The 27,990-nt window shown below is 36.0% G+C and overlaps 1 protein-coding gene across 4 annotated transcripts in view; it reads left to right on the forward strand.

Annotated features, from left to right (window-relative positions):
• The first annotated feature begins 237 nt into the window (after positions 1 to 237).
• Positions 238 to 27,990, forward strand: part of CWC22 (CWC22 spliceosome associated protein homolog) — a 32,442-nt gene continuing 4,689 nt past the window's right edge. The window contains exons 1-17 of one of the 4 annotated variants that reach the window (XM_030018120.2): positions 238 to 364; positions 974 to 1,085; positions 4,058 to 4,125; positions 4,996 to 5,112; positions 5,223 to 5,477; positions 5,953 to 6,081; positions 8,394 to 8,562; positions 8,911 to 8,964; positions 9,898 to 10,033; positions 10,121 to 10,327; positions 10,448 to 10,510; positions 10,868 to 10,963; positions 12,208 to 12,289; positions 13,546 to 13,606; positions 24,647 to 24,724; positions 25,851 to 26,003; positions 26,931 to 27,058. In XM_030018120.2, the coding sequence (XP_029873980.1) occupies positions 1,059 to 1,085; positions 4,058 to 4,125; positions 4,996 to 5,112; positions 5,223 to 5,477; positions 5,953 to 6,081; positions 8,394 to 8,562; positions 8,911 to 8,964; positions 9,898 to 10,033; positions 10,121 to 10,327; positions 10,448 to 10,510; positions 10,868 to 10,963; positions 12,208 to 12,289; positions 13,546 to 13,606; positions 24,647 to 24,724; positions 25,851 to 26,003; positions 26,931 to 27,058 (1,823 nt within the window). In that variant the 5' untranslated portion in view covers positions 238 to 364; positions 974 to 1,058. Of the gene's footprint in view, positions 399 to 973; positions 1,086 to 4,057; positions 4,126 to 4,995; positions 5,113 to 5,219; positions 5,478 to 5,952; positions 6,082 to 8,393; positions 8,563 to 8,910; positions 8,965 to 9,897; positions 10,034 to 10,120; positions 10,328 to 10,447; positions 10,511 to 10,867; positions 10,964 to 12,207; positions 12,290 to 13,545; positions 13,607 to 24,646; positions 24,725 to 25,850; positions 26,004 to 26,930; positions 27,059 to 27,990 lie in introns of all 4 variants that reach the window. The other 3 variants (XM_030018117.2, XM_030018118.2, XM_030018119.2) reach the window with 3 other exon arrangements.

Raw genomic sequence — 27,990 nt, forward strand, 5'->3', positions numbered from 1 at the left:
GAGTCACCCTATCGGCTTATTTCCCGCTGGGTTGTTGGGGTTTTTGTTCCCTGCAACAGCCGGTACAAACATTTTCATTCTAAATAACAGACTGAAAGGGTGTAGTACGGACGAGGCCGGTGAGCGCGGCCCCCCGCAAGATGGCCGCCGGGCGCACCGCCGCCGCCGCAGAACTACGTTTCCCGTCGTGCAGCGGTGCCGGGGCGGCCGGAAGTTCGCCCTTCCCCTGCGCTGCTCTCAGGGCTGTAGCCATCAGCGTGCGCGCGCCGAACGCCGCCGCTGGGCGGGGCCTGAGCACGGCGCGCTCAGTGCGCCGCGTTCCGCCGGAAGCGACGCTGTTTGTGGCCCAGCGCGGTGGCGGGCGGTAGGTGCGGAGCTGGGTGGGCCGCGGGCTGTTGGTGGGTGACGGCGCTCCCGCGGGCAGGGCAGGGCAGGGCAGGGCGGCGGGTCACCCTTCCCGCCTTCCCCCCGGGAGTGGGGGGAGCCCCCGAGCGCATCCCGCCCGCCCGCCCGCCCGCCGGCCGGGTCCTCCCACGGGTTGGGTGGTCGCGACCTCCCCTCCCCGGTGGCAGCTCAGCCGCGGGCGGGGGGCCGCGGACCGGGCGGTAGCGCAGCCCCCCTGGAGAGCTCGGTGGTCCGCCGGGCCGGGGCTGGGCGCCGTGAGGCTGGGCCCGTGGGCAGGGCCTCGGCATCGCCTGCCGCGGCCTGGCCGCCGCGTCTCGCTGTCGGCGCCGGCTGTGCCGGGTGGCCGCGGCGGTGGTGCTGGTGAACTCCCGGCTGCCGTTTGACAGCCTTTGTCTCCTCCGACGGGGGCTGTGTAACCTTAAGAGAGCTGACTAGGTTTCGGGGGGGCGGGGGCTCTTTGTTTTGGTTTAAGGAGTTATGCGAGCATAGCTTTAGAGAACAAATTAAAAGCGCGGGTTCCTGCACCGCATGCAGTAGAAAGTTTATGATTGTTTTCTGTGTGTTACAGATGAAATGTTTTTCATATGCTGAACTCCACCTTGGATTGTCTCATTGCTGCGCATTCAGAACTTCATAAAAAGTAGGAAGTCAAGATGAAGAGCAGGGTGACACAAGTGACTGTAAGTGTTCTTAAACCTAAATCGTAGGGTTTGATTATTCCCTTCTTACTGGTGATTAGGCCTGTAGTTGATGTTATGTTAAATAAAACTCCCTGAATGTAAAGCAAACAATATCCATAATGGACAGCAGCTGTTTTACAAGAGAAATATTACTGTGAAGTCAGTGAATTGTAGCTGTTTCTAGCACTTGTTGTCCTAACATCGGAAGTTCTGAACGTTATTAGGATATAATGATAAAGTAATGGGTGGAAAGTGACTGATTGATGGCTTAACAGAGAACATAAGTATGTGGAGAAATGGAGAAAAGAGGTGTTGAAAAATTAACAGTGACGTTAAAATGGAAAGGTACAGACATGAAGTAGCAGTTAATGTGGCAACTCTATTTCTTACTGTGAAAGTTAAAGCTTTCCCTTTTAAAAGTTGTGTGGTACATTTCTGAATGGATGGGAGTGAGTTTTAGGAATGCAAGAAAAAAAAATTGCTTTAAAATTACTCTCCGAAAATGGTGGTTTAGAAATGCAATATTTGTCAAGTACACTAAATTTGGGACTGGTTAGCGGAGCAATCATCTACTGATACACTGTCTCAAATCTATGGTATTTCTTTGCCTAGAATTCTAGAGTTTGACCCTGCATAGGCTTCTTCACTCTTTTGGTTCCATCTTTTCTGACTGAAGTGATTTTTAATAGGGATGCTTGAGGGATAGTTGATACTTTCTTATGTCTTCCTAATCTGATGGTTATGGTAGTGTTCGCTCATGTGTCAAAGTAAGCCAGTTAGCACTGTTTTGGATGCTTTCAGTTAATCCGTTTGATCAAAATGGATGAGGAAGAAGACTGTAACTTGTGGCAGAAAGCCTGGTCGTGAAGAGCTGAGGGTGACAAGTTCTTCAGCAAACATAGCTGCTTTTGCAAGGAGACATGATAACTGCCAAATACGGAGACATCCATAACGTTTTATTTCTGTGAACACTTGTCTTTTTGTGTCTGCTTGGGCAAAGGCAGATGATGTAGAACTCATGAGAATGGATCATCCTAAAAAGACCCACTTCATCCTGTCTGCTAAATACCATTTAAATACAGTAACTGTTCTGTGTTTTTCAAAGATTTTTATTACCACTTTCTTGGAAGCTTAGGATACATTTTTGCATCGTATTATTTGGAGAAAAAAACCAACAACTTAAGGCCTTATTTTAACCTTGAATGATTTCAGTGATCTGCTGCATGGTATAGTCCCACAAATGAGTGTTGAAAGGGCAAGAAAACCTTGGTGAAAAATGTGAATTTCTTGTACTAGCTTTGCCATCAAAGATAATGTTACTCTGGAATTAAATTGTCAGATGGAAAGTACTTTTGTACAGCTGCATACTCCCAGTAAATGATGCAATGCATTTGTATTGTACCATTGTCTTGATTCAGGCAAGATAATAGTGGGAATAATTTTAACACAGTGTTAGAAACGTACCCTAGGGAAGGTGATATTCTAGGATATGTTATAGTGGCCTCAAAAATACAAATATAATTTACATACATATACACACACCCCAATTTGAGTGATAGCAAGTCAGCCTCATCAGTCTGTTGATACAATGGTGCTCATAATCTTTGTGTTGCTATTATTTCTTTAGGAAGCCTCAGTTAATATTGGTTTTACTTGCACAGCTCATTATAAACACCGCACTTGCATTTAGTGAAGATACTTTTCTTTTTAATTAAGTTTTTGGAGATCGTTGGGTATAACTGTCCATCAGGGTCTGCTTATAAAGGAGGTGTCATTGTATTCTACTAACCAACAGTTTTCACTGGTTCTTTGGGGGGGCAAAAACTGGCATGCTAGCATGTTAATGCATAGAATGCCACTTCAAATGAGATTAGTATTTCTGAAAAAAGTTCAGTCAAGGTGCATAAGCAAGTCCTTGCATTGAGCTTCTGCATCAAGGTGAAGTGTTACCTATTTCACAGCTGATCACTGGCTGATAACATAAGATTGTGGTTCTGAAAAATCATAAATAATATTTTAAGGGAAGAGAGGACCTTTACAGTCCTACAGAAAAGTGTAGGGGTTATAAAAGCTGCTTCTTAGCTGTACCAAAGTAGTTTTGAAACATCTTGATGAGGTGAATGTCTATGTGCGTTGTAGATGCTGTTATGCTCCGATTTTTGTGTATGACTCCATACTTCTGTATGTCATGGTTCAGCCCACAGAATTTGCTGTGAACTATTTAAGTGTGTATCACTTAACTGTGCAAACTTACATTTCAAAAAAATCTAGATTTAAATTTACTTCTAGGATCTGTTAAGTGGAACAGTGTGACTTAGATGTTTATAATGTATGAAGCTAGGAATGACTCATGAGAAAATAAATCATGGTTAGTAAAAAGGAGGAAGGTGAGGAGAAATTGTGCAATAAAAGGGATTTTTAGGAGAGAGGAAAGACACGCTTCAAACAAGAAGTGGTAGAATTCTGTTAATGGTATTGCATGTGATGCAACAAAGTGTAAAATGGTGTATGGAAGAAGGAAGCAGGAAAGGCAGACTGAAGGTCCATCTACTCTAGTCTCCAGCAGTAATTGACAGCAGATGCCTTGAAAAGTTTAGGAACAGGGCAACCACAAAAGTACTCACCCACATACTGTCCCAGTCTCTGCTTATTTCCAGCTTGCTGAGCCAGATAAATTTTTGTGGTAACCCGTGTGAATTTCTCTTCAGTGTTTGTCCAGTCTCTTGAACCCATGTAAGCATTTGGCATCTGCAGCATCCTGTAGCAGGGAGTCCAGCTGCCTCATTACTTGTTATTTAGAACCAGCTCTCTTTGTCATAACAGACTGCCACTAGCTTTATTTGATGGCCCTTACTTCTTGTAAAGGAGTAGGGAACTGAAGACATGATATGCTTTGATCTCAAGATATACATGCTCACAGTAATTAATATATAATGTTGGGGCTTGATTTTTTTCTTTCTGTTTTCTTAAAGCATGGTTCCAGCTACGAGAGGAAGGAAAACTATGGTTCACGCCAAAGAAGTTTATCTCCAGAGGACAGGTAGAATGATTAAGTTTTATACCCTACAATTCTGTACATCTGTCAGATAGCGAGTTAGATAAGTTAAAAAAAAAAAAAAAAAAAAAAAAAAAAAAACCAAAAAAACCACACAACACACAAAACCCAGGTTCTGTTTCTTTTTATATAGCACCATAACTGAGCAGTGAAAAATAAGTGTACACTTAGTAAAATACTTGCATGGCAATATAGCTGTAATTAAATAGATTTCTTATTAAAACTAAATCTTTAAAAAATCCTTAGCATTCAGTTAAATTGTCATGGGACTTGAAAATGGAAATTAGATGCCAGCTTTTTGCTTGGACTCGCATGTTGCTGATACCACCATTGTAACCTTAGAGTAAGATTATTGATGCCAGCAGGAGGTGGAGAAATATAATTTGAAGTGCAGTCTACGAAGGCATGAGATGAACTGTTACCAGTTTACTTTTAATTTCACATCTTAATTGGAATGAAACTTCTTGTACTAAACACAGTATCGTTTTTTTCTAATAGTGTCTGTTCTGTTTCATGCTACACAGGCAGAAGTAGGTGAAACAAATGAATGCATATGTTCCAAGGAATGCACGGTGCTGAATTTACCTTTAGGATTTGATGTTATTACCATTTAGTATTTAATTTTAAGTTTTAGGAGGAGCTTCCTTTTACAGTGCTGCTGTGATTTTTGATTATTTTTTGCTGACAACAAATTATGATAGAAGGAGCATCTTCTGTTTGAATGATGTGTGTATTGAAACTCACGTTGCAGAAGTGGAGCGGTTCTGTATTGTAACATTGCATTGCAAGTAGATACTAATAGCATTGCTCTTCTAAGCCTATTGCTAAGAATTTTGTGTCTTGGGTTGTGAGTAGGGATGTAGATCGTGACAAGTCTCCATCTCCCAGAAAGAGAAGATACTCTGATGACAGCAGATATGATCAGGAATATTCAAGAAGGGAATACTATGATGACAGAACTTCAGAAGGAAGGTATCAAGACCTTTCTTAATCAGTAATAAAATATGCATTTTAAAGAATAAAACATGTAAACTTTTCATGAACCCTTGGATGTGTGGTGGTTTTTTTTCTTTCTTTAGAAGGATTGAAAGGGGGAGAGAGAGACACCATGAGAAATGGGAGGAGAGAGAATCTGATCGAAGGAAGCAGAGAAGATACTCATCACCTGATCGTAGGAGTCCAGAGGGGTCAACAGTCCAGAGCTCACTTGCTCATGATGAGACCACTTCAAAGAAGAAGAAAGAAGAAGTGGATCCAATCCTTACCCGTACAGGTGGTGCATATATTCCACCTGCCAAGCTCAGGATGATGCAGGAGCAAATTACTGATAAAAACAGGTGAGTAGAAAGTAACATATTAGAATTTTGAAAAGCAAAACAGTAAAGGGTTTTAGTGAATGTTGGTGAAAATAGGATATCTTTTGAGGGCTGTGATCATTCTTTTGAAGGTATATTTTTATCGGAAGAAAGGTAAGAGAATCAGATTATGACTGTACCTGCTTCTGCTGCAAAGTGTAAATGGAAAAGTGGGATACAGAGCACAACCAGGGATTTTTTGGAATATCTTAGAAAACCGAACGTACTGTGTTATAATGTATCTGTGGAGAATTACATTTTGGTATATAATGTTGATTCAGTGATTTCCTAGTAGTTAAATGTATAATTCTGAACTAGTTTTCACACTTATGCAGTGACTATTTTCTTACCTATTTTACTGATTACAACTTACATTCACGTTTTCATACACAAATAAAAATTCACTCAGTGCTACCTCAAATTTATGCATTAGTAATTTGTGATACCTTTGTAATAGCTTGGCATATCAGAGGATGAGTTGGGAAGCCTTGAAGAAGTCGATCAATGGTCTTGTCAATAAAGTGAACGTTTCTAATATAGAAAATATCATTCATGAGCTCCTTCAAGAAAATATTGTTCGGGGAAGGTAAGTCTTAGTATTTTAGAACAATTCTTAGTGTTAAAACAAATATTAGCGTTTCTGCTAATATGTATACTGTTCATGTGTATATCACTATCTGTGCTGTGTGTAGTGTATGGATGCTAGTCAGGTTTTGAAATTAACCTCAGCCTACATTATCCTATGCAGAGTAGTCCCCTACTTGGGGAAGGGGCCGGGGGGGAAAGGGATTGTATGTTTGGAGGAATAAGAGTGCAACAGATGACACATGTTTCCTTTTCTTAAAGGTTTTTCCTAAGCATTTTATTTGAATGACTTGCAATTTACAGTCTGTCTATTTACTTTTGTATTCCTGGATTTTTTTCTGTGGGACAAATAATATTTGTAGCCAGTATCTAGAAAAACAAATTTTACTGCAGTTATCTGGCTGGATTGTTTATTGTTGTAATTTAGAGAAAGGATTAGTATGGTATTTGAGCTCAGTACTACGTCATGGTGACTGTGCAAGTACTGTGTGATGACTTCCCTTGCTTCAATTTTGATGTCAATAGAGGTTAAATATGCTAGTCTAAAGGAGTATGGGTTTCTTAGATTGGCTACCATTTAAACAAACAAAACTAAACCACCAACAACAAAAAAACCGTCTGAACAAAATATCCAGAAATAATTCTGTTGCATTTCAAACAGATGGCAACACTTTTTCAGTCACAACGTAATCACTGTTATTTGAGGAGGTTATAGCTAAGGAATGCATGTTACATGTATGTCATACCTGATGGGAAGATCAGAATCCTGCAAATAGCGTAAAAATAACAGAAGAGAATTAAGTAAAATCTGGGGATTGAGCAAGTAGTTCCTGAATATGATTTCTGTTAAAAGTCATAATGAAGTCTCAAACAGTCTGTTGCAGGCAAGTAAAAAGCAGTTCTGTGTTTCATGTCCCTGAAACTTAATTTTCATACAACCAGTAATATTTTAGTTTAAAAATTAGCTTATTGAAAATTTTTAGAATGAACTTGTCTGTGGAAGTGTTTGTGTGTGGTTTATAAGCTTATAAATTTCAAAATAATGTAGATGTAAAATCACACAATTTTCCTTTTTATAGTTAATTTTTACTTCCAAATTTGCACAAAGGTGCATATAAAAGTAATGACATGAAGGTTTATGTGGCCGTAAAGTCCTTTTCTGAGTTTTCTAGCTAGAGGGTAAATAAGATCTGAACCAGACCCATTTCAGTTTGTAAGCAAGAAGTAACTAATAGTTTCAAAGTGAAATATTCTGTTTCTGCGCACTAGTATGAAATGAGTTCTATTTCATTTGTCAACTCTAAACTAAGTAAGAATAAGGTCCTTATGTAGTTTGTATATAGTACCCTGTAGGAGGTTTTTTTGGAAGATTTCAGTAGACCAAAGAGAAGACAGTCAGACACCAGTGTGCACTTTGAAGATTCATATTTGGAGGGCTTTTTATTTTTTCTCTCACCCATTCGTAATGGAGTAATACAGCAAAAAAAAAATTTTGTGTGCTAAAGCGTTAGAAAAAGCAAAACTGAGGCAGGGGGAAGTCTCATTCTTTTCAGACTTTAGGCTTGACATGTATTAAGTAAGAACGTTAGTATAATAAAAGAACTGTTATCTCATGGTGTTTACATTCATTTAGGCTCTAAGTAGTAGTTTTTTTATAATCAGTTCTCAGTTCCAAAACATAAGTATTATGTTGAAAATATGCAGTTTCATTTGAGAAAAGCATTGAAAAGTATTACTTTGCCGATTATGGTTTTACTGAGCATTCAGTATTATTACTCCTAGGTATATATTTATTGTTAGGGACCTTTTATGGAAATACAATTTTTATTTCTTAGAAATTTGTTTTGCTTGTTGAAGTTATCGTTATACTGAAACACAATTACGTGTTTTTCATAAATAGTTGCGGAGCAGATGTTTTTTCTGTCACAAACAGGATTTTGTGTTTTCAATTGAGGAAAAGAAACAGAACAATCATACGAACTTCAAAGCTAAGAACAGCCTGCTTTGGGGTTAAAAAAGGGATAATTGCAGGATACAAGATGAAGACTTTTTACGTGCTTATCTTCAAATGTAGTTCTAATAGGAATATTTAATGAAAGATAAGGTATCAGTTTAAGAATTTCTGAGCTCACACACATTTGGGCAACATTTTGCTAAACTCCATTTCTGGCCTGATAAACAATGGTTTGAAATTGACCATCTGGTACCTTCTAACTATTCCAACTGTACAATACTATTTTATGTGATATGTACTGAATAAAAACATTAAATGTTTTATTACCAGAAAAATCTTAAACTTATGTATTTTTACAGGGGATTGTTATCTAGATCCATTTTGCAAGCTCAGAGTGCCTCTCCAATTTTTACCCATGTTTATGCAGCTCTTGTGGCAATTATCAATTCAAAGTTTCCAAATATTGGTGAATTGATTCTCAAGAGGTTGATACTAAATTTTCGCAAAGGATATCGCAGAAACGATAAGGTACGTAAAATGTGAAGAAGCAACATGCTGAAACTTGTAATTCTGCTACGTTAACCTTGTATCAAGTGTATTTAAATTACATACTTCAAAGGAACACATCCAAGAGCTGTGGGTTGGGACCTATCATTAGTACAGTAACTATAGTAGTATTAGAGTATCATGAAAGCTTGACAACCTGTTCTGGGTTGGTACTGTGATAGTAGTTTTGTTTGTTTGTTTTAAATCAATATCCAAAAATAGTTTCATTACTTAATCTGATTGAGATGAACAAATCTATAGTATGTCTGAGTTACAAATTTTTTTCTTCTGTATACGATGTGTTAAAATTTTGTTTTATTTCTTTTGCAGCAACTCTGTCTAACCTCTTCAAAATTTGTTGCACATTTGATGAATCAGAATGTGGTATGTTACTTCATGTTTCTTCTCAATCCAAACCCTATATGGCTATTTCTTTAGTCTCAAGATAGCAGTAGCCTAAGTGAAGATGCTCTCCCTGTTCTAAAGGTTACTGAAAATCTGAGTTCAGGTTTCCTTTTAATGCCTGGTTTAAGTTGTTAGGACCATTTTAGAAAAGACATTGGTAACTGCCTACGCAGTTTTCATCACTTACCATTGCATTTATGCTCCAGAGCTTCCCCAGACTTTGTAAATATGTTTGGGCTAGTATACAGACAAACCTTGATGCAAAGGAAGCACCATTTGAGGCTCTGTCCCACAGATCTTAAACAGATTTTCTTGCAACACTGTCATCTGACTTAAATATCTGTGTAGGCAGAACTAGAGTCAGTTGCATCTAAATCAAATTTGTATCCAGCTCTATGCTACTTATTTATGTGTTAGAAATGAGGATACTCCAATTCAAATAATGGCAAGAAGCAGTGTTTCAGGAATGTATTGGGAATGTACAGCGTTTTGGTAAAAAGGATACTAATCCAAGTGTGCCATTTGCTTATGTGCCTGATCCTGGAAGACCTGATTTAGTTATAGACACAATGCATTTACAACTAGTTTCTGTAAAGTAAGTTCTGTTTTATTTGCTTCTTGGAAATGCATTCTGTTTTTTCTTAATGGCAAAATGTTTTTCATTGCTTGCTTGTTCATTTCAATAGCATAGTCACATTCACTATGAAGTTGGTGTAAACACAGGTGGTAAAATTGTATTTGAAATTTTTCACTTTCTCTTAGTTAGCTTTGTCCCACTTCTGTTGCCTTGTGTGTGTGATTAAACAAGTGTGTTGTGACATCCTCAAAGGCTGGACTGCTCCGTCAAGTAAATGACTGTAATAATAGTGTAACATTGTACATTCTAATTCTTTACTGATATTCTTTCCATAGGCTCATGAGGTTTTATGTTTGGAAATGCTCACTTTGCTTCTTGAAAGGCCTACTGATGACAGTATTGAAGTAGCGATTGGATTTATTAAAGAGAGTGGGCTCAAATTAACGGAAGTTTCTCCTAGAGGTATTAATGGTAAGTGTAATTAGCCAGAACATTTGTCTTTTTGATGTTTGTATTAGTAAATCCTTTTCATATTTACATTTCTGTCTTTTTCCCAAGCAATCTTTGACCGTCTTCGACACATTCTACATGAATCTAAAATTGATATGCGTGTTCAGTATATGATAGAAGTCATGTTTGCTGTACGGAAGGATGGCTTCAAGGATCATCCAATCATTCCAGAAGGATTAGATCTAGTGGAAGAGGAGGATCAGTTTACTCATATGTTGCCATTAGAAGATGACTACAACCCAGAGGATGTTCTTAGTAAGTTAGAAATGGCAGATAATTCTATGACTGCATTCCCCTTGAAAACAAATTTAAGATTAAATATTCATTGTTTTCTTCATTTTGTATTTTAAATAAAGATTCTCTTTTATTCTAAAGATGTTTTCAAGATGGATCCGAACTTTATGGAAAATGAAGAGAAATACAAAATGCTGAAGAAAGGTAGGGGGGTGTGTGTGTACGCACGTTTTATATATAATATTTATATATTTACACACTTATTTATACGGCGTTTACTTAACCAACTATTGTTACCAACCTTTATTATTTAAGAGTGGGTGATATTTGTGTCCCAGATAACTGTCAGTTGATCGTAGACCTTTCCAATGTATTTCTGCTATTTTCTTCAGTATTGTTTCTCCAGCTATGTTTTCATTTGGTTACAAGATACCTATCTTTTTGGCTCTGCCACAGCCTCCACCTGAGACACCCTTTCACTCTTAGGTGTTGGATCAAGTGGTTTTGGTGATGAAACTACTGTGGTCTATATTCCTTTAATCTGGGATACTGCTCTTTCAGAAATTCTTGATGAAGGTGACAGTGAATCTGAAGCAGATCAGGAGGCTGGAAGTAGTGAGGAAGATGAAGATGATGATGAAGAGGAGGATGAAGATGGTAAGCGTATGACTGGCACCTTTCTAGTGATTGACTGGTTATAGAAGAAACAAGAAGGAAAAGCTTAACTTGTTACACATGTTGCAAAACTAAGACTGTTCAAGTGTTAAGGGATGTTTTAATCTTAAATTATTCTCAGATCTAAGTGTTTACTAGCAATTAGTATAAAAGTAATTGTCTAAAAGGAAGCATTCAGCACAGGCAGAAAATGAAAAGCAAGTTTGCCTGACTGTTCTTGACCATATTGGTTTCATGCAAGAAAAGCCTTTCAAACATAAGATATTAAAAAAAAACCATGAAAACACTTCCTGAAAAACTAGCAAATACAACCTTTCTGGACACTTTCTAGTGCTCTATCATATTTTAAGTCACTTTCAAAATCAGAATAAGTTTTCTTAAAATTGTATTTACATCCTCTATATCTCATTTCTTACTTCTGTTCAGCCCCCTTTCTTGATCTTTAGCGGAAGCAGTCAGTGTTGACACATTTTCAAAGAATGTATTTGATTCCCAGGAAAAAAAATTGATGGATAAGCATAACTGAAGTGTTTGTGCAGACAAAGCCAGCCAAGTCCTGTTCTTGTAGAATACCAGGAATGGATTTCCTCACCAGTTTGCTGGACTATTTCACAGAAGAGCAGAGCTACCAGGCTGATGAAAAGTATGAGAATTCACATAACTTTTCATCACTTATGCTATTACCAAACTTTAAAAGAATGAAGGAATAGTGAATACCTTATGAAGGTGTTCCCAGAACGGTTTTAGTTCGGAACAGATTTTTCTACACTTGCTCCAGGGCAAAGCAGAACTTCTGCAGAATGCTGGAATGTAGATCCTACACATAACAGAAACAAAGAATTTCTTGTTAAAATCAGGGAGGCTACATAAAGCATTATATAGTTAAATTACGCAGAAAATACCTTGCTAATAATGTAGACAAGGAATGTTAAACCCAGAGGTTGCAGTGGCTAAGTCATGTGAAAAGCCTTCAAAAGGAGAGTTATCCTCTTAAAACTGTATCTCTAAATATTTACCTGTTACAGATGAGGCAAATACTGATTTTTTTTTTCGTTCTCTGTAAAAATAAAAAATAATACATAAAAGTGCTAAACAGTCCTAAATACTTCTAGAAAAAGTAGTACGTAGTGTGCTACAGACTTAGTAAATAGAGGAGCTGTTCTAAGAGTTTACATATATCTGCCTTCATGTTTTGCTCTTTACAAAACCATGTTTGTCTTTCCCAGGTCAGAAAGTTACTGTCCATGACAAAACAGAAATTAACCTGGTCTCCTTCCGTCGTACAATTTATCTTGCTATTCAGTCAAGGTAAATAAAATTTGTATACCTATGAGTGTAGTTCTTTTGAAATGCGTGAACTGGAATTCTCCTACTTTTAAAATTCTTTTTTAATGTGCAATTTAAAAAAAAAAAAAAGGCAGGGAAGTGTTCTTTATGGAGCCTGACCTGACTGTATAATGCAGACTGTTTTGACAAATGGGTACCCAAATTCTCATTCTAAGATGAATCCTGTTTGTTTCAAAATGTTTGAGTAGTGCACTGGGACTTTTCTGTGAGGATTGCTGTAATTAAAATTTTCTGAGTGAACAAAAGTCGGTGATCTGCAGTTTATACAGCATCTTAATTTCTGAAAAAAAGTGTGACATGCTTAAAGTAGAGATGCTGTAGAGTTTCTCCTCTTCTGAGAGTAAGGAGTTCTGCAGTGTGGTACTCTTCAGGCCTGTTGCCATCTGCATTGTTTGGAAAATAAGTATACAGATACCAACCCTGAAGTGTACTGTGTTTGTATTCATCTTGAGAATGAAATCCCCTTGCATTACATGGCATGGACAATCAAAACATGGTGGTATAACCCCTGTGTCACCTGGGTGAAAGAAGAGATTAATCTGTTGCATGCCACTCAATTCCATTGTTAAAAGTAAGCATGGCCCACAATATTCTGCAGGTCTGAACCTGCATGAGGAGTGAGATAATGTAGTTGTGGTATTGATCATTAGACATATGAATTAATACCCTACTGAGATGTATGAAAGGCTCTTACATTTCTCAAAGTTACTGTTCAATACTTTCTTGCTATACTTAAGTTTGTTCATCTTCTTATACTGGGGTGGGAGGAGGTACTTTCTGGTAGCTAAAGGCTTTCAATATGCAAGAACGGGAGTGCAAAGAGTGTGGTACATGCTGCTTTTGGAGCTTATGTACAGTGCTTGCATTCCAGTGTTTTTTCAGGCTGTGCAAAATGAGCTCACATGTTTGTGTTTTGCTGAGTTTTGTAAGATGATGTAATAGTGATAATGACCCAAGTCATCTTGTTTTCAGATTGTCTGCAAATGTAATGACTTTGGATTAATTTTCAGATACAAACTCATGAAATATAAAATGTTTATTAAAAAAAACCCACAACAAAAAACCCAATAAAACAGCTTTCTGAGAGTTAATGAGATACTTTATTTCAAAACAGTTGAAGTTTCAGCACTAATAATAAATCTTAATATAATTCTGAAATGTTTTTTGTGTAGTGTATATTGCAGAGATAATGAGAAGTATTTTTTCTATTATTGCAGCTTAGACTTTGAAGAATGTGCTCACAAATTGCTGAAGATGGACTTTCCTGAAAGTCAGACTGTAAGCCTAATTTCTTACTCTTTTTCGTTATTAACATGGTTAAGAAACAGTACTATTTCAGAGCAAATAGGGTGACACATACTTCATAGGACATTTGTCTTGCGCAATTGCTTCTTTCTGTCAGGCAGTTCAAATGTTTGCTCATAGCCTGTTTGAAAAGGTTTGTTGGTTGGACTGTTGAAACATTTATCCTATGACAAAAGTACTGTAGCAAGGCAGTCATTCTCAGAGCTCTGTCTGTCTTTGAAAGAGCTCTGAGTTGAAGGTCATATTTGCAGGCAGCTGTAGACTTTATCAGTGGGGCTTGAAATTTAGCATAGTGCTAAAAGAATGTGTTTTGTTGCTTTCACAGTCCTCTTTGAATAATAGCATATTGAATGAAAGCAGTTGTAAGTATGCTTTGTTGTAGTCTTGGCGATCATCAGACAAAATCTGTTTTGTCTTCAGACACTGTGTAAGGTCAATACAATTGGTATGTTTTCAAGTTTTCTTGAGAGTGCTGTTGATTTTCTTGTGGCTTTAAATACCACTATTCTGTTTTATTTGAAACAATGTGTGTAAAAGTAACCTTATTAGTATAATAGTAACTAGTAAGTGGAGTTCTGGGCTACAGTTAGGTGTTCTTTGAAAACTTGGTTTAATCTAGTAATCAGAAATTGGTTTGCCTATTATTTTTTCAGTTCTTATACTGTTTTGTTACTAAGCAATTTACATGGAAGTAAACTAAGAATTCCGATGATTGTGTATTTTTTTCCCAGATTCTTTAATTCTGTGCATGAAATGTAATACTAAGCATGCATAGAATTGTAATTCTCAGTGAAGCATAACTTGAAGAATTCTAAAGAGAAAAAAATCCTGTTTTCCAGAAAATCAATTTAGTTATAAAGAATAGAGAGAACAATCTAGAACATACATGCGGGATCATATCAACAGAGATGTAACTTGTCTAACACTGCTTGTTAGGTAACTGCTCAGAGAACTCCTTAACTGTTGGCATTTAATACCATTGCAGTCTATCAACTACTAACAGTTCTGTGTGCAAGATCTACTCAGAAAAAATAAATTTAATGGGGGAAGGAAAAAAAATCCCAGAAAACAACCTAATTCTGACTAATGTCAGAATCTTAGGTGCATAAAAAAAAGTAGATTTTCCTTTAACACTTTATTTGGTGTTCTTGAGATTTGACTTAACATTTGCTTTTCTGTGAATCCTTTGCTTGCTGCAAACAAAAATAACCAGATGTACACAGATGAATTTAAGGTGTTACTTTTCATATACTTTATGGGGTGCTAATTTACTGAATATTAAGCTTTTTATATTACATAATCCTGTGAAGGGCTTTATTTGTGTCTCAGATTTGAGAAACTTTATGTTTCCCCTATCAATCACAAATTAAAAATACATGAATGTTACTGTATGCAAAAACAAATGTGCAAACATGCTTGTTTTTCCCTGCTGCACTGTAAACACAAAAGTTGTTACTCCTAATTTTGTAGGAAACCTTTCAGAGCAACTCCCAGGTCTTGTTTTGAGACTTAAAGTATGGGTAAATTGAATATATATGGAACTGTTGGGAATCAATTAAATACAATGCTAACTAGAGTACAGTAGCTTTGTGACCAGCAGCACTATCATCTCTGAAATGTTTCCACTGACTTTCATGTCTCTTTCGAGAGCAAATGATTGGAGGAGACAAAATAGAATATCCCACTAGCTGTGTAGTCAAGTCTCTAGACAATATTACTTTGTTCCCTTAACATCTCATTCCAACAGATTCTTGCCTATCACTTTGTGCTTTGGAAAATATCACAGGTTTTAATATCAAAATTTATATCATTCTTTGAAAACTTCTACATTTATATGAATAATTTATGTATTTGAATATTAGTTTGTGGTGCTTAGATAATTTATTTTGGTTAGCACACTACCCTATTAATTAAAAAAAGAGGAATCTGAGGTGATGTAGTTATGATTCAGCTGTAATTGCTATGAATGAAATGCTTTTAAAATAAATACAGAAGTGTTATTTTTAGCATTTGGGGGGGGAAGTATGTATCTATCTGGAGAGATAAAAATAAATTAGTATCAATGTATGATTCGGTACTAGTTGTAGGAATTACTACAATTCAAGGTTCAAAACTGCTGTAAAACTGCATCTTCTTGTCACATGAGGCAGCGTCTTTGTGCTGATTTCTTTTTTTTCCCTAATAATCATCATTACTTTTCACCTCACCTTAATCAAAGATGTGAGAGCTTTGACTTGCTCATTGTATAGACTTACAGCCCCTAAGGAGTGTTTATGGGGGCAAAAAGAAAAAAAAGAAAAGGTTTCCTGATGAGTGTGAGAGCAGAAAGAACGAGATGCAGACAATAAAATTGTTCAAGGATTTATGGGGCTTGAGTCTGTCCGTGGATAAAATACTGCATGCATTCAGCAGGAAATTTCTGATTGAATTAACTGCCAGTTTCTAAACAAGGGAAATTATTTTTTGTTCTTTCAAGTTACTATCTTCTGATTGAAGCCTTTATTCAATTGATTCCTACTGCCTTCATTTTCAAAACAAACCACAGGATTGGTTTTTTTAGCCATAAAGCACTTTTCTTGGTCAGTTTTACTGAAAGCTTCAGCAACCTGTGTTGCAGGATGTTGTGTCTTTATAATTTTTGTGTACCTTATGATCCAAAGCTTTAACCAATCTTGAGAAATTCCTGAAATGTGTGCTGAACTCTTGGGTGAATCTTCAAAGTTTGTTTATGCTTGTAAGAAAATTGCAATTTAGATCAAGTGTGGGAGAGGTGATAAAGTCATGGCTGGTTGTTTCTTACAGCGAAGACCCTGTAGGTAAGAGCTCATTCTCCATGCCAACTTGTGCTATGAATGGCGGTTATCATGAGAAGCAGGTACTAGAGTGTTTGACTGGAGTATTGTTTAATGCGGTTTCTATTCCTTAAAAATCAGGTGAAACTTAAAATTCTTGTTGCAAAATTTCTGTTCAAATTAAGTCTAATTTTACAGTAGCTTTGTGTTTTCCTTCTGGATGGCTTTACTTAATAAAACCGTCTTTCTTTAATTCTGTCATTACAACTGTTTTCCACGTGTTTTGAGTAGTGAATTGTCAATTAAATACAATCCAAAAATTGATAAGAATATTCAAAACCTAAAGACAGATATGAACAACAGTTTTGAGACTAATATAGTCTTAACAACTTTCTTGCAGGTTAATTGTTCCAGAAATCTTTATGTACAGAGATTTTCGGCATGATTTAGGGCCGAGTTCAGGAATATATTTAGCAGTTTTTCAGTGGTTGAATTATCAGATTATTGTGTCATGTTAACTGCTGTGCAACACAAGTGTTAGTATGCTTAATACCAGTAATGGATCTGTTGCACAGCTCTGACTTGCAGAAAGAGGATTGAGGTTCAAATGGATAATCTACAGAATAGAACAACATAATACTGCTTTTTGGCATTGCAGTTTAGTACTGGGTGCTGAGGGGAATGTTGGCAGTCATTTTTTTTTTTTTTTTTTTTTTTATATACTAGCCTAAAATTGTGTTCTGACTTGAGATGAACACATTTTTTCATTTTGCCATGAACTGAAATGCTGCTTTTTCAGAAGGAAATGATGCTGTTAAACAGAAGCATCCATCTTCCATTTCCCATCTGATTTGCGTGCAGTTAATTTTTAGTCTCCAGCTGTATATTCTCCTTCTTCAAAATACTCGCTAATTTCCATCTCCTTGTCCTTTATTTTTTCCCACACCCCTTTTTTGGGGTGAAAAGTTTGCCTACTACAGTGTCCTAGTTTTCTTTCCCTAGAAAACACCTTTTCTTTCCACAGTTTTCTTTTCCAGATTCACAAGCTCAGTTTTCATTTCCAGCTTTTCAGTTTTTCTTTGACACTTTTTCTCATTCATTTATTTTTGCTCCAGGATTCTGGATATATAATACCTGTTTCTCATACCTGGACCTTGTCTTTAAATTGTCCCAATTACACTTGATCTGTTTCTTACCCTTTTAAATCCTTTTTTAAATGACTCCAGCATGTTCAGTGTTGCCTTCTGCATCAAAGGGCCCTTCTTCAGTCATTAAAAATTCAATCTTCTAAAATGTATCATTTTCTTCTGTATTTTATTAATCTTTGATAGATGTAAGCAATGTGCTTTCTTGTTTCTTACTTTATGCTTACCCTTAACAGATTTTTGTTGCCTATGTTCTTGGAGGAGTACATTCAGTTTCTGATGTTTTTAGTTGAAAGAAAAGGAGTTGAGGATTCTTACAATAATACAAATCTAGACAGGAGTGACAACTACTTACCTAGAAAATTGATCCTTCTTTAGGAAAACGTATGTGAGGAATATAGATTTTTTTTTTTTTTTTTTTTTTTTTTTGAAAGATGCTACTGCCTATAGAGTACTGAATTTTAAAAGGTTCTTAGCATCATTCAAGCTGAGAGCAGAAACGGAAATGTCTTACCTTGTTGCCCAGTCTCCCTCAAGGAGCGGAGGAGGGGATGGACAGCCAACCAAAAAAACAACCAGCCATACATTGTTCTTGGTCTTTGAAAACCAAAAAGAGATTGGCTTTTAGGCTTTTGTTCCTTTTTTTGGTTGTGATGAGAACTAAACTTGTAAACAGCGATGCTTGGAATTTTGCTAAATTAAATTAGAGCCTCTTCTACAAGAATCTGCCCCTCAATGCAGTTATCCCAGACAAAAGTAATGGGTCCAGGATGGTTTTTTTTTTTGCTTGAAAAGAGAAAAGTTATTGTAGGCACAACCTTCTTGAAAGAATTATGCATGCATTTGACACATTTTCATTTTTACAGGATGGTGTCACACTTGCTCAAAACAGTCCTAGTTGGAGAGGTGGGGGTGTCAGTGTCTCTCTTGTGCTATTTATGCATTGAGTCTTGAAGATAACACAAGTACTTATTTTGATTTGACATTCAGTGAGAATGTAGTCCAGGAAACTGGTATAGAGTAGGATGGTCTAAAGCTGATAATTATGTTCTGATCAAGTTGAGGATTTCTTAGATTCATCACTTACCTTTGTTATTGTAGGGCATTGCAACTGGTAGTTTTGGCAACTGTACCATGATTAGTTCACAGACTTGCTACTGCCTGTAAAAGGTGATCATACTCAAGTAGATTTCCTGTCTTTTGAAGCAGGACTTTTTGTGGGCCTGAGATGCTGAATCAATCTGAATTTTCATAATTTATCAATTAAAAATCCCAAGTATATAGCAGTAACTCTGACATTGAGGTTAAAGGTATGTTTAATTGGAGTTCTGTTAATGCATAAACTTCCTTTATTTCCCTGCTTCTCTTGTTGTTAATGTCTGGAAGTGTAAGTCTAATGACATGGATACACCTAATTTTCTGAACCATGTACTATTTTAGCCTGGACTATGACAGCATTTAGTTAGATTTTTCATTAAATTTAACTACTTCTTTTCAAATACATTGCCTTAAATCTGCAAGTTCCATCAAAATCAGAATGATCTTATTCTCAAACTGCTCATCTGAACATCAGTGTGGCTCAAGACATTAGTTATCTCTGTTTCCGGGTGGTTTAGTATGATAAATAACAATAAAATAAGAATTTATTGCATATTATATAAAATACAATGTAGATCATAAGTTGAAAAGCAATCTGAGGTCTGTTCCTCAGGAGTCTTCAGAAGGTATTGAAGAAAGGAAGGAATTATTAGTGTTATCAGTAGCCTTGAGTTTGAGGTGGGTCCACACTCCCACTAGAAATTTAACATTTTTCAGGTCAATGTGTTAATTTGTATGCTTGTTTATATTATGTTACTGTCTGACCATTTTACACTGATCAAAGTTTTTACAAATTACATAGTGTTTTTGACCTGGTTTTCACACATGCAGGAACCTCAGAAGACTACAACATTAAAAAAAAAAAAAAAAACAAAAAAAAAAAAAACCCAAAACCCCAACCCTGCTTCTGAACAAACTACAGTTAAGATATAAAATTTTGGTAGACAACAAGGTCTTGCTTCTTCAGTGGTTTTAATTTGTGTAACTTACAGTGCCATTGACATCAGTGTAATCCCTGAAGATACAGAACATCAGGAAATGCACATATAGGTGCAGAATCTGGATATTGAATTAAAATTTGGAAAGACCCATTAGTGGAACTGGTTTACCCTCTTTCATTCTCTCCAGTTAATAATGTAGACTACATATTTAAAATTGAAAACAGTTTCTAAATAGCTCAGTAGGTATGAATGAACTAGTTGCTTTGGCTGACCTGAGATTCCTTTAACGACCTGAAGGATGGAAGAGGGGTTATCCCACAAAGGGTCTAAGCTTTCACAGGAAAAATCATCTAAACATATAGATGGAGTATTCAAAATATTAATTGAAATAATTAGTAATGGATTAAAAGAGGTCTCTTAAGCCATAGCTATATGGGATGAAGGCCCAGAAACACAACTTAAGTTTTAAAAAGTACTTCTTTAAATACATGATATCTATTGGATAAGATTATTTTAAGCATATGCTCATAACTTTTAATAAGTTTCAATTTTTCAGTTCTTGCTGATCTTTTCTACCAGAAAATAAATTTAAAAAAAAAAAATCTTAAGACTAATTTTCAGTTATCTTAGGTGCTTAAAGCTTAATTGTAATTTTTGGAAAATATGCTCTATGTGCTTTATAAATGTGGCAGGTGATATTTGCGTTGAAGTATTTCCAATAAGCGTAAAATAAAGTTTTCTAAAATTGCATACCTTTATGACATTAAAGATAGTAATGAGGTAAAAATAGCCAGTTTCGTTATATAATTGGGAAGCTCATTGCCTTTTCTGTGTATGTTGTGGTGTATGTTGATGTCTACAAAATGAAGGTATAGAAGGATACAGAATTATCCTTTATTTGTGTGTTACTGATAACAGGCATTAGCTAGAATTCTGACTAGACTTTGATCTTCCAAACATGTATGTATGCATTTAACCTAAGGGGATGGAATTGCTCAGATTACCTCAGTGACATTACTTAATTGTACGTTTGGCATGTGTAGCCTTCAGGTGGAAGGGAAGCAGATACTGTGGGGCTTTAATGTATTATTTCACCACACACTTTTGTGTGTGTGTTGTAGGCTTGTAGCAACATGATTAAAAATGTATCTGTTCTTATATCCAGTTAACGATTCCTGTGTAAAATGTTACAGGTTTGATTTGTGCAAGATTTTTGAAAAATGTATTCAGCTTTAAGCATACATTGCTTTAAATATAAAACAAGCTGAGATAAAAACCGGTAAATAAAGGGACAGTGAAAGTTGAGAAGGATTGTTAGCTGACCAAACCCAGGACAGACCTGGAGACGGTACAGTAGCTGCTGAAAGCACTGCATGTAGTTTGCCAAATGGCCACCTGCTACTGAAGCGCCTTCCATGGCTTTGCCAGCCTTGGCTCTAAGTGGTAATTCAATAAATACAGAGAAAGGAGAGATGCTGAAAAAAATAGGCACATGTGATGGTTACACACATTAAAATATGCAGCAGTAGGGAAAGCTTTAAGGTAGTAAGTGGAAGTAAAATACACTTCAGCTGAAATAAAAGAGGAAAAAGGAAAAATGTAGCATCTGTAAAAGCAGTGCAAATGTATAAAATGCAAGGCACTAATTTCACATAAATCCAATTTCACATTGATTTAAACCAACCTATGTCCTTTACTAGGTTTGCTTCCAACAAATCAATTCCTCTAGTTCCTTGTATGATTGTAGAAACGAAGTGCTGGTATTGATAGTTTTGTATTTTAAGAAGCTACATTAGTTTGCAGGGTGGGGATGTCTCATGATTGCTTCAGCTTGTGTAGGCAATGGATGGGACAGAGGTGTGTGGCCAAAAAGGGAGGTGGAAATTACATTGCTTCCAGCTAGGGAGGGAAGAGGGAGACCTCCTCTTGGAGGTAGCCTGGGGGGCAGCTCTGAAATTGCAGTCTTAGCTGAATGCAAATCTTCAAGAAAAGAAATAGCAAGAAATAAGGGAAGAAATGGAGAAAAAAAAAATGCACTAACTAAAAAGGAAGCCATGATCAGAAGGGAGTGAGAAAGCTGAGTTGCTTTAGCTTTTCTATTTGCAGTGAACATAGCCTTTGTGTGAAGCTGAGAGCATATAGAGTGGGCAGGGTGTGCTTACTTTTTAAAATGGTAAAGCTGGGGAAAAAAGCAAGTCTGGTTTTTCTGTCTTCTCCTAGTTTACCCTTTAGCATCTTTAAATGTTTGATAATACTTGCCATGTTAGGTTGAGCCATGGTCCGTCTAAACCATTGTCCTATTTGGGTAAGAGCTAGTAGGAAATGTTTAGGGAGGACTGTAAGAAATGCAGTATATTTAAAGGGAGCTTTCTCCTTATCTTCTGTCTTAGCAGTTTTGGGAAGTGCCATTTTTTTTTTCCATGATACAATAATGAATTAAAGATCTTTACGAAAGATCATTCACCATCTGTATGTGATGTCAGATATTTTCAAAGCATTTTACTTCATGATTGGAAAGCTATACATACTTAGCTAAGCTGAATAGTCACTTGCTGAGCATTGTATGAAAACTGTTGAACACCACAGTGTATAAATTGCCTGTAAAACTGGGAAACAAATTCATCGCATTCCTTAAAGCAAGCGATGGACTAAAAAACACAGGCCCTTCCTGCCATAAACATCACCAGAAGTGTTATCATTGGGAGTACAGAAATGAGTTAACCTTTAAAGCTATAAATGAAGCTAGAATTGCCATATGAACATGTTGCATCTCTAAAATGATTTAATTATTTTTTCTAAAGTTTGTTAATTTTTAATCTGGAAGACAGTTACTCTAGACCTAACCTCAAGTTGTTTAGGTAGCACTAGCAAGAATGTCTTTGTGGGCAAATCTATTTTCATGCATGTGGTTATTCAAGATACCCTCCTAGAAATCATTGTATTATTTAATTAAAATGTTAAAATAATTAATTACTGTAAACCACAGGGGATACCAATGTTGTAATTGCATTTAAGATGAGGCAGAAAAGTAATTTGTTTTTCAAGTCTTGCTGATGTTATTAACAGTGGCATCAGCACTTTACCCTTTTTATTGTTTAAAAACTGATTAACTGCAGCATTACTGTAAAACAGGATAATATAAAAAGTTAATATGCATTTTAATACATCACACTAACACAATGTGACAGTGTTGAAAGGAATGCCTTTAAACACATCTGTAAGTTTGATACATTACTGCCTTGTTTGGAGGAGGTATTTTTTTCTTGTTCAGCATGGTTGGCTTTTTATTTGGTTTGAGTTTTTATCATGGGAAAAATGTTTCTTTTTGGAACACATGCTTGGAAGAATGGCACAAGTGGGAGAATATGAAATCTGCTATGTGTTACAGTAAACTGGTATAAGATATAAAGAGGACAAAATGCTTGAAATTATCCAGTATTTTTTATGGGAGTGTTACTGTTAGTTTAAAGAGAAATTAAACTAATTGTGAAAGATACGTGACTGACAGCTGAAAACCTATTTGGGAATGTCATAAATTGGTTTATGCTATGGAGTTGGTCTTGCAAGAAAATAACAAAAAACGTAACGGGGGGAAAACTGCAGTCCTGTTTAAGCACAGTGTCTTTCATGGCTCTTAATTTATATAAAAATGTTTGCTTCATTCTTCTTAATTAATGTTTCAAAATGTGCCCTAAACCAGTTCATAGCTGTATTACAGCTTACATAGTAGGTTAGTGGAGTAAGTTTGGTTTTAAACTCATGTATGCTTACTTGCCTAGATCACTGCTCTCAGCTGGTGAAGGGCTCTGGTCCTAGAGGCGAGGTAAAAGCAGAATCCCCCCTTGTGTGTTTCCCTCTGGTTCTTGGTTTGGCATGTGTGAAGGAATAGGAGGAGGTGGCTGCAAGAGGGTGATTCAATAATGATCTTGGGGTGATGGTATTGGGGAACAAGGAGAGAGGGAGCCAGACAACCTGTATTCCAGAAAGACTGGGACTAGCTGTTCTAGATAGTTGGTATCAATGGTAGGAGAGCATCTTCTGCGGGACTGTCTTAGCTGGTGCTTACATCTGTGACCACCATGGAGATGGGGGAAAAATGGAAGGCAGGCTGTCAGTGATGGGGAATGCACAAAAGTTTTGGGAGGCTACTCTAGCTAGGCTTCCTCTGCTCCTTCCTAGCCAATGAGAGATGGTGTTCTAGAGGGTGATTCAGAACATAAGCCTAAACCAGCTCCTTTAGATAACTTCCTCACTGTCTTGGTTATAGAGGAAGTCTAGGCATATCAGCCTCCCAAGGTCAAGTTTAGTCTTTCTGAACGTCACCCTCAGGCCTCTCTGGTGAAGCAATTACAGTGAAACACTGCCTTCTGCTTGCTTATGGTAGGCAGAGGTTGTTGTGAAAATTACAGCTGAATAATTAAAGATATATTAATACATACCAAAATCTGCAGATATTTCTGATTTTGGAAATACACTGCTAAGCATGCACATTGTATTTGAGTTTCCAAATGGCTTGTCTGTAAGCCATTTTGACATTTGGAAGTTGCAAAGAATCTTCATTTTCTATAAATGCAGGGATTGGTGCTATTTAAAAAAAAAAAAAAAAAAAAAAATAATAATAAAAAAAAAAAAAACCCAAAAACCCCCAACAAACCAAACAACAAACAAACAAAACCAAAACCACGAAGAAGGTCCTCAAAACCTTCCTTCTTTATCTTAAACCTCCTTTTTGCACTGTGGTAAAGTCAAAACTAATTTACAAACTGACCTTTTTTGAGTGTGTTAACTCATAAATTTTAGCTTAAGCAGAAGAGGAAGTTTGAATGGCAAAAGTTCATATTCATGTCCCAGATAACTTCTAAAACACGAGAAATTCAGAAAACTACTGATGTTGCCAATGAAGTTTTATGTAAAGGTTCTTGTTTCAAAGCTCGCATCCACGTAAGGCTTTTTTCAATATTTTGGTACTTAGTAGTGATGGGGTTTTGCTGCTACAGTGAATTTACCTAGAGAATTTTTTTTTTTTTCTTAAACCAGAAAGAACTCTGCAATATGATACTCGATTGCTGTGCTCAGCAAAGAACATATGAGAAATTCTTTGGGTTACTGGCAGGGGTGAGTTCTGTTTTCAGATTTTACACTTTATGGTAGATAATTATTTGGTTTACTCAATTTTTTGGTGTGTTAAACTTAAGTTTTAATGGATAAATAAAACTAATAGCCTTTTTATCATTTTGAAAATGGTTATATTAGTTGCTTGGTTGTATTAGTGGATTGAATTAACATTTTGATTGTAATAAGCATAGTAAATGCAGAATGAGAGAACTCATTTTCTCTTTATATTGTTGTGGTAGAACAATAAATCAGTGGCAAAGGAATGGTATTAAAAGGAGGTAAAAGTATTATGAGTTACCAGAAAATATCCTTTTTACAGTGCTGAAGATTAATTTTGGAGATGCCTGTCTTTTACCACTTCATTCAAAGCTGCTTAGTAGGTTTTATTTAGAGCACAAGACTGAATACTTACTGTCCTGAGCTTGTGGGTGGGGTTTTTTGTTTGTTTTTCAGTAAAGAGCTAGCTCTTTGTTTTTATGTAACTAATTGCTAATTTAGTTGCAGTTATTTCTTAGTTAAGTTTTCCCTATCTATGACATTGACAGGTCTGACTAGTTATGATAAAATACTTGTCTTCTCAAGGGAGCAAGTTATGCTGAAAGGGAATGCTTTTTCCATTTGTATTTTTTGTCTAGTATTTGAGTAAATACTTCTGCTGACAGTCAGTAACAAAGCACTAACCATGTGAATCTACATGTTCACTAGAATATAAATGTTAATTTCCATGTTCTCTGGAATGTTTATATCCAAAATGTCTTACCTCTGTGTTCCCTACTGCCTCTTTAATTTTAAATAGTCATTCAGTGATGTGATGAAAAAAAGTTACATTTGATGGGGTTACATCAGGTGAAAATAATGGATGTACAGAAGTAAAAAATTGCCTGATAATTTGTTGTAGTTCAAAATTGATAATTACTACTTTGCAATGCAGATGAGTTTCTTGTTCTGACAAACTGCTGAAAGCAACAAAATGTATCCATTTGAAGGTATTTTTCTTCTCCAAGGGTTATTTAAAAGGAAAATCTTGCAGTAAATATTTGCACCATTATGTCACTTACATGTAGGTTATTTGCGTGTTTAATATTTTGTTTAATCTGGTTGTTTAATTTGTACAATGTTTTCTCAGCGTTTCTGCATGTTGAAAAAAGAATATATGGAATCCTTTGAAGCTATTTTCAAAGAACAATACGATACTATTCATCGTTTGGAAACGAACAAACTGAGGAATGTTGCCAAGATGTTTGCTCATCTACTGTACACCGATTCAATTCCCTGGAGTGTAAGTAAAAAAGGCTATTGTCCTAGATATCTTCTTCAATAATTAATCTGCAGTATTCAGAAATAATATATAATACTTTAGTTTTGTATTTATTCTACAGTTTGGAACTACTTGTATTTGTAGCAAACTGGATTATTTTAAGTATCTTCTCAGACACTGTTGAACAATTCTGTGTTGCTCCATCTCCTCTTTCTGCCCCTGTGCATCATCCTCCTCCCTTCCCCATTCTGAAGCAGTTGATTTAAGCTGTTATTTTATGGACCTCAGCTGGAATTGGATGATTAAAATGTACTTTTTTACAATTTTGAACTTTTAATCAGCAACATAAATAGCAGAACTGTCTCTGAAAAACAAGAAACCTTTAAAAATTATCTTAATGTATAAAATTAAAAGTTCTAAAGAATTATAAGAAATTAAAAAATACTGCTATTTTGTGATTTAAGTGCCAAATAAATAAAAGCAGTCTTGCATTCTGAGATATAATAATATAACATTAAAAATGAAGAAATATATATCAAGGTAACTTCTCTTTTCATACTGTTCTATTCTCGTTTCACAGCCTAGCCTAATTGTCATTCTTCAGGCACACACAAGTCAGTCCAAATATATCCCCTCTTTAGAACTTAAGTCCCGAATCTTTAAATTCCCAGAAGTTCACACACCTTATTTTTCTCTTTAGGAGCTTTCCTGGATAAAATAAATCCTTGAAGAATTACTAGCATAAATATGATCAGAAACTGCTCCCAGGTGGTAGAAAAGAATTTTTGAGGAAGCAAGTCTTGACTAGGAATTACAGCGTTTATGTTCTTGCAGGGAGAAATCAATCTTTATTAGTTATTTCATGAGAAAAAAGTTTTTAAGATAAATAAAAAGAATGTATGTTTAAACTTAAGGTTTTTTTCTAAAGGTTTTTCTAAATATTTTCAGGTCCTTGAATGTATAATACTGAGTGAAGAAACTACCACATCCTCCAGTAGAATTTTTGTCAAAATATTCTTTCAGGAACTCAGTGAATATATGGGACTTCCTAATCTAAATGCAAGATTAAAAGATGAGTAAGTTGAAATTTTATTTTCAAAACTGTAAATTTAATTAGTTTCTTTATCTGAAAAAGTACAGATAAGAACTGTTTTCAAGTTCAACTAAGACTGCAGTTCTGTAGCTGCAGTACTTCAAGAATCAGTTCATGTATAAATTTAGTCATTGCAAAGAGTCCCATTAAGCTGAGTGTGTTACTACCAATTTGAGTTCAAATATATGCATGACTATTTGCAAGATGTATCTTTTTTTTTCCCAATGATATTCAGCTTGTATAAGAATTTTCCAAGTGCAAGTCTATTTTTATTGTCAGCTATATAGCTGTGTAATAAATGTTACTATGGCTTTTTGTTGACAAAACTTAGAAGAAAGCACAATAACTACTAGTAACAGTTTTTCTATGATTAGTTGCTTATCCTTAAGTGTAGTGTAAATAACACATTGTTTTAAGCCTGTATGTGATTTAATGCATTGTATTCTGGCAATGTTCCTTTCAGTTGCTTGAGCTATTTCCTGTAAATTGGAATTTCCTCTATGATGAAGAATTTATTAGATGCTTTAGCTCATGTAAACTTAAACTTGAAACTATACTTAGGGCCCCATTTGATGGGATTTCAGCATAGATACCTAGATCTTCGAACTTCTTGGTCAACAAGTATTATCCTTTTCTATCACAGGCTACTGCAATTTCACAAGTCTCTTCAGGGCTTCACAAAGTTAGGCTTTCTTTTGTCATAAACTGACAGTATGTATGTAATTCTTGTGTGTGAAGAAGTTTGTTTTCATAAAAGAACAAGTTTTTAGATAGCATATGGATCAGATACATCACAGATATAAACAATGAAAGTATAGAAAAATGCATGAAGAGAAAACTTTTGCTGTCCTATGGAGATCCATACAGTTTGTTTTTCAGTTTACTAATGTCAGTGAGAATTTGTGCGAAGCTGGC

This window comes from Aquila chrysaetos, chromosome 6 (genome assembly GCF_900496995.4).
Source record: "Aquila chrysaetos chrysaetos chromosome 6, bAquChr1.4, whole genome shotgun sequence".
Lineage (NCBI taxonomy): Eukaryota > Metazoa > Chordata > Aves > Accipitriformes > Accipitridae > Aquila > Aquila chrysaetos.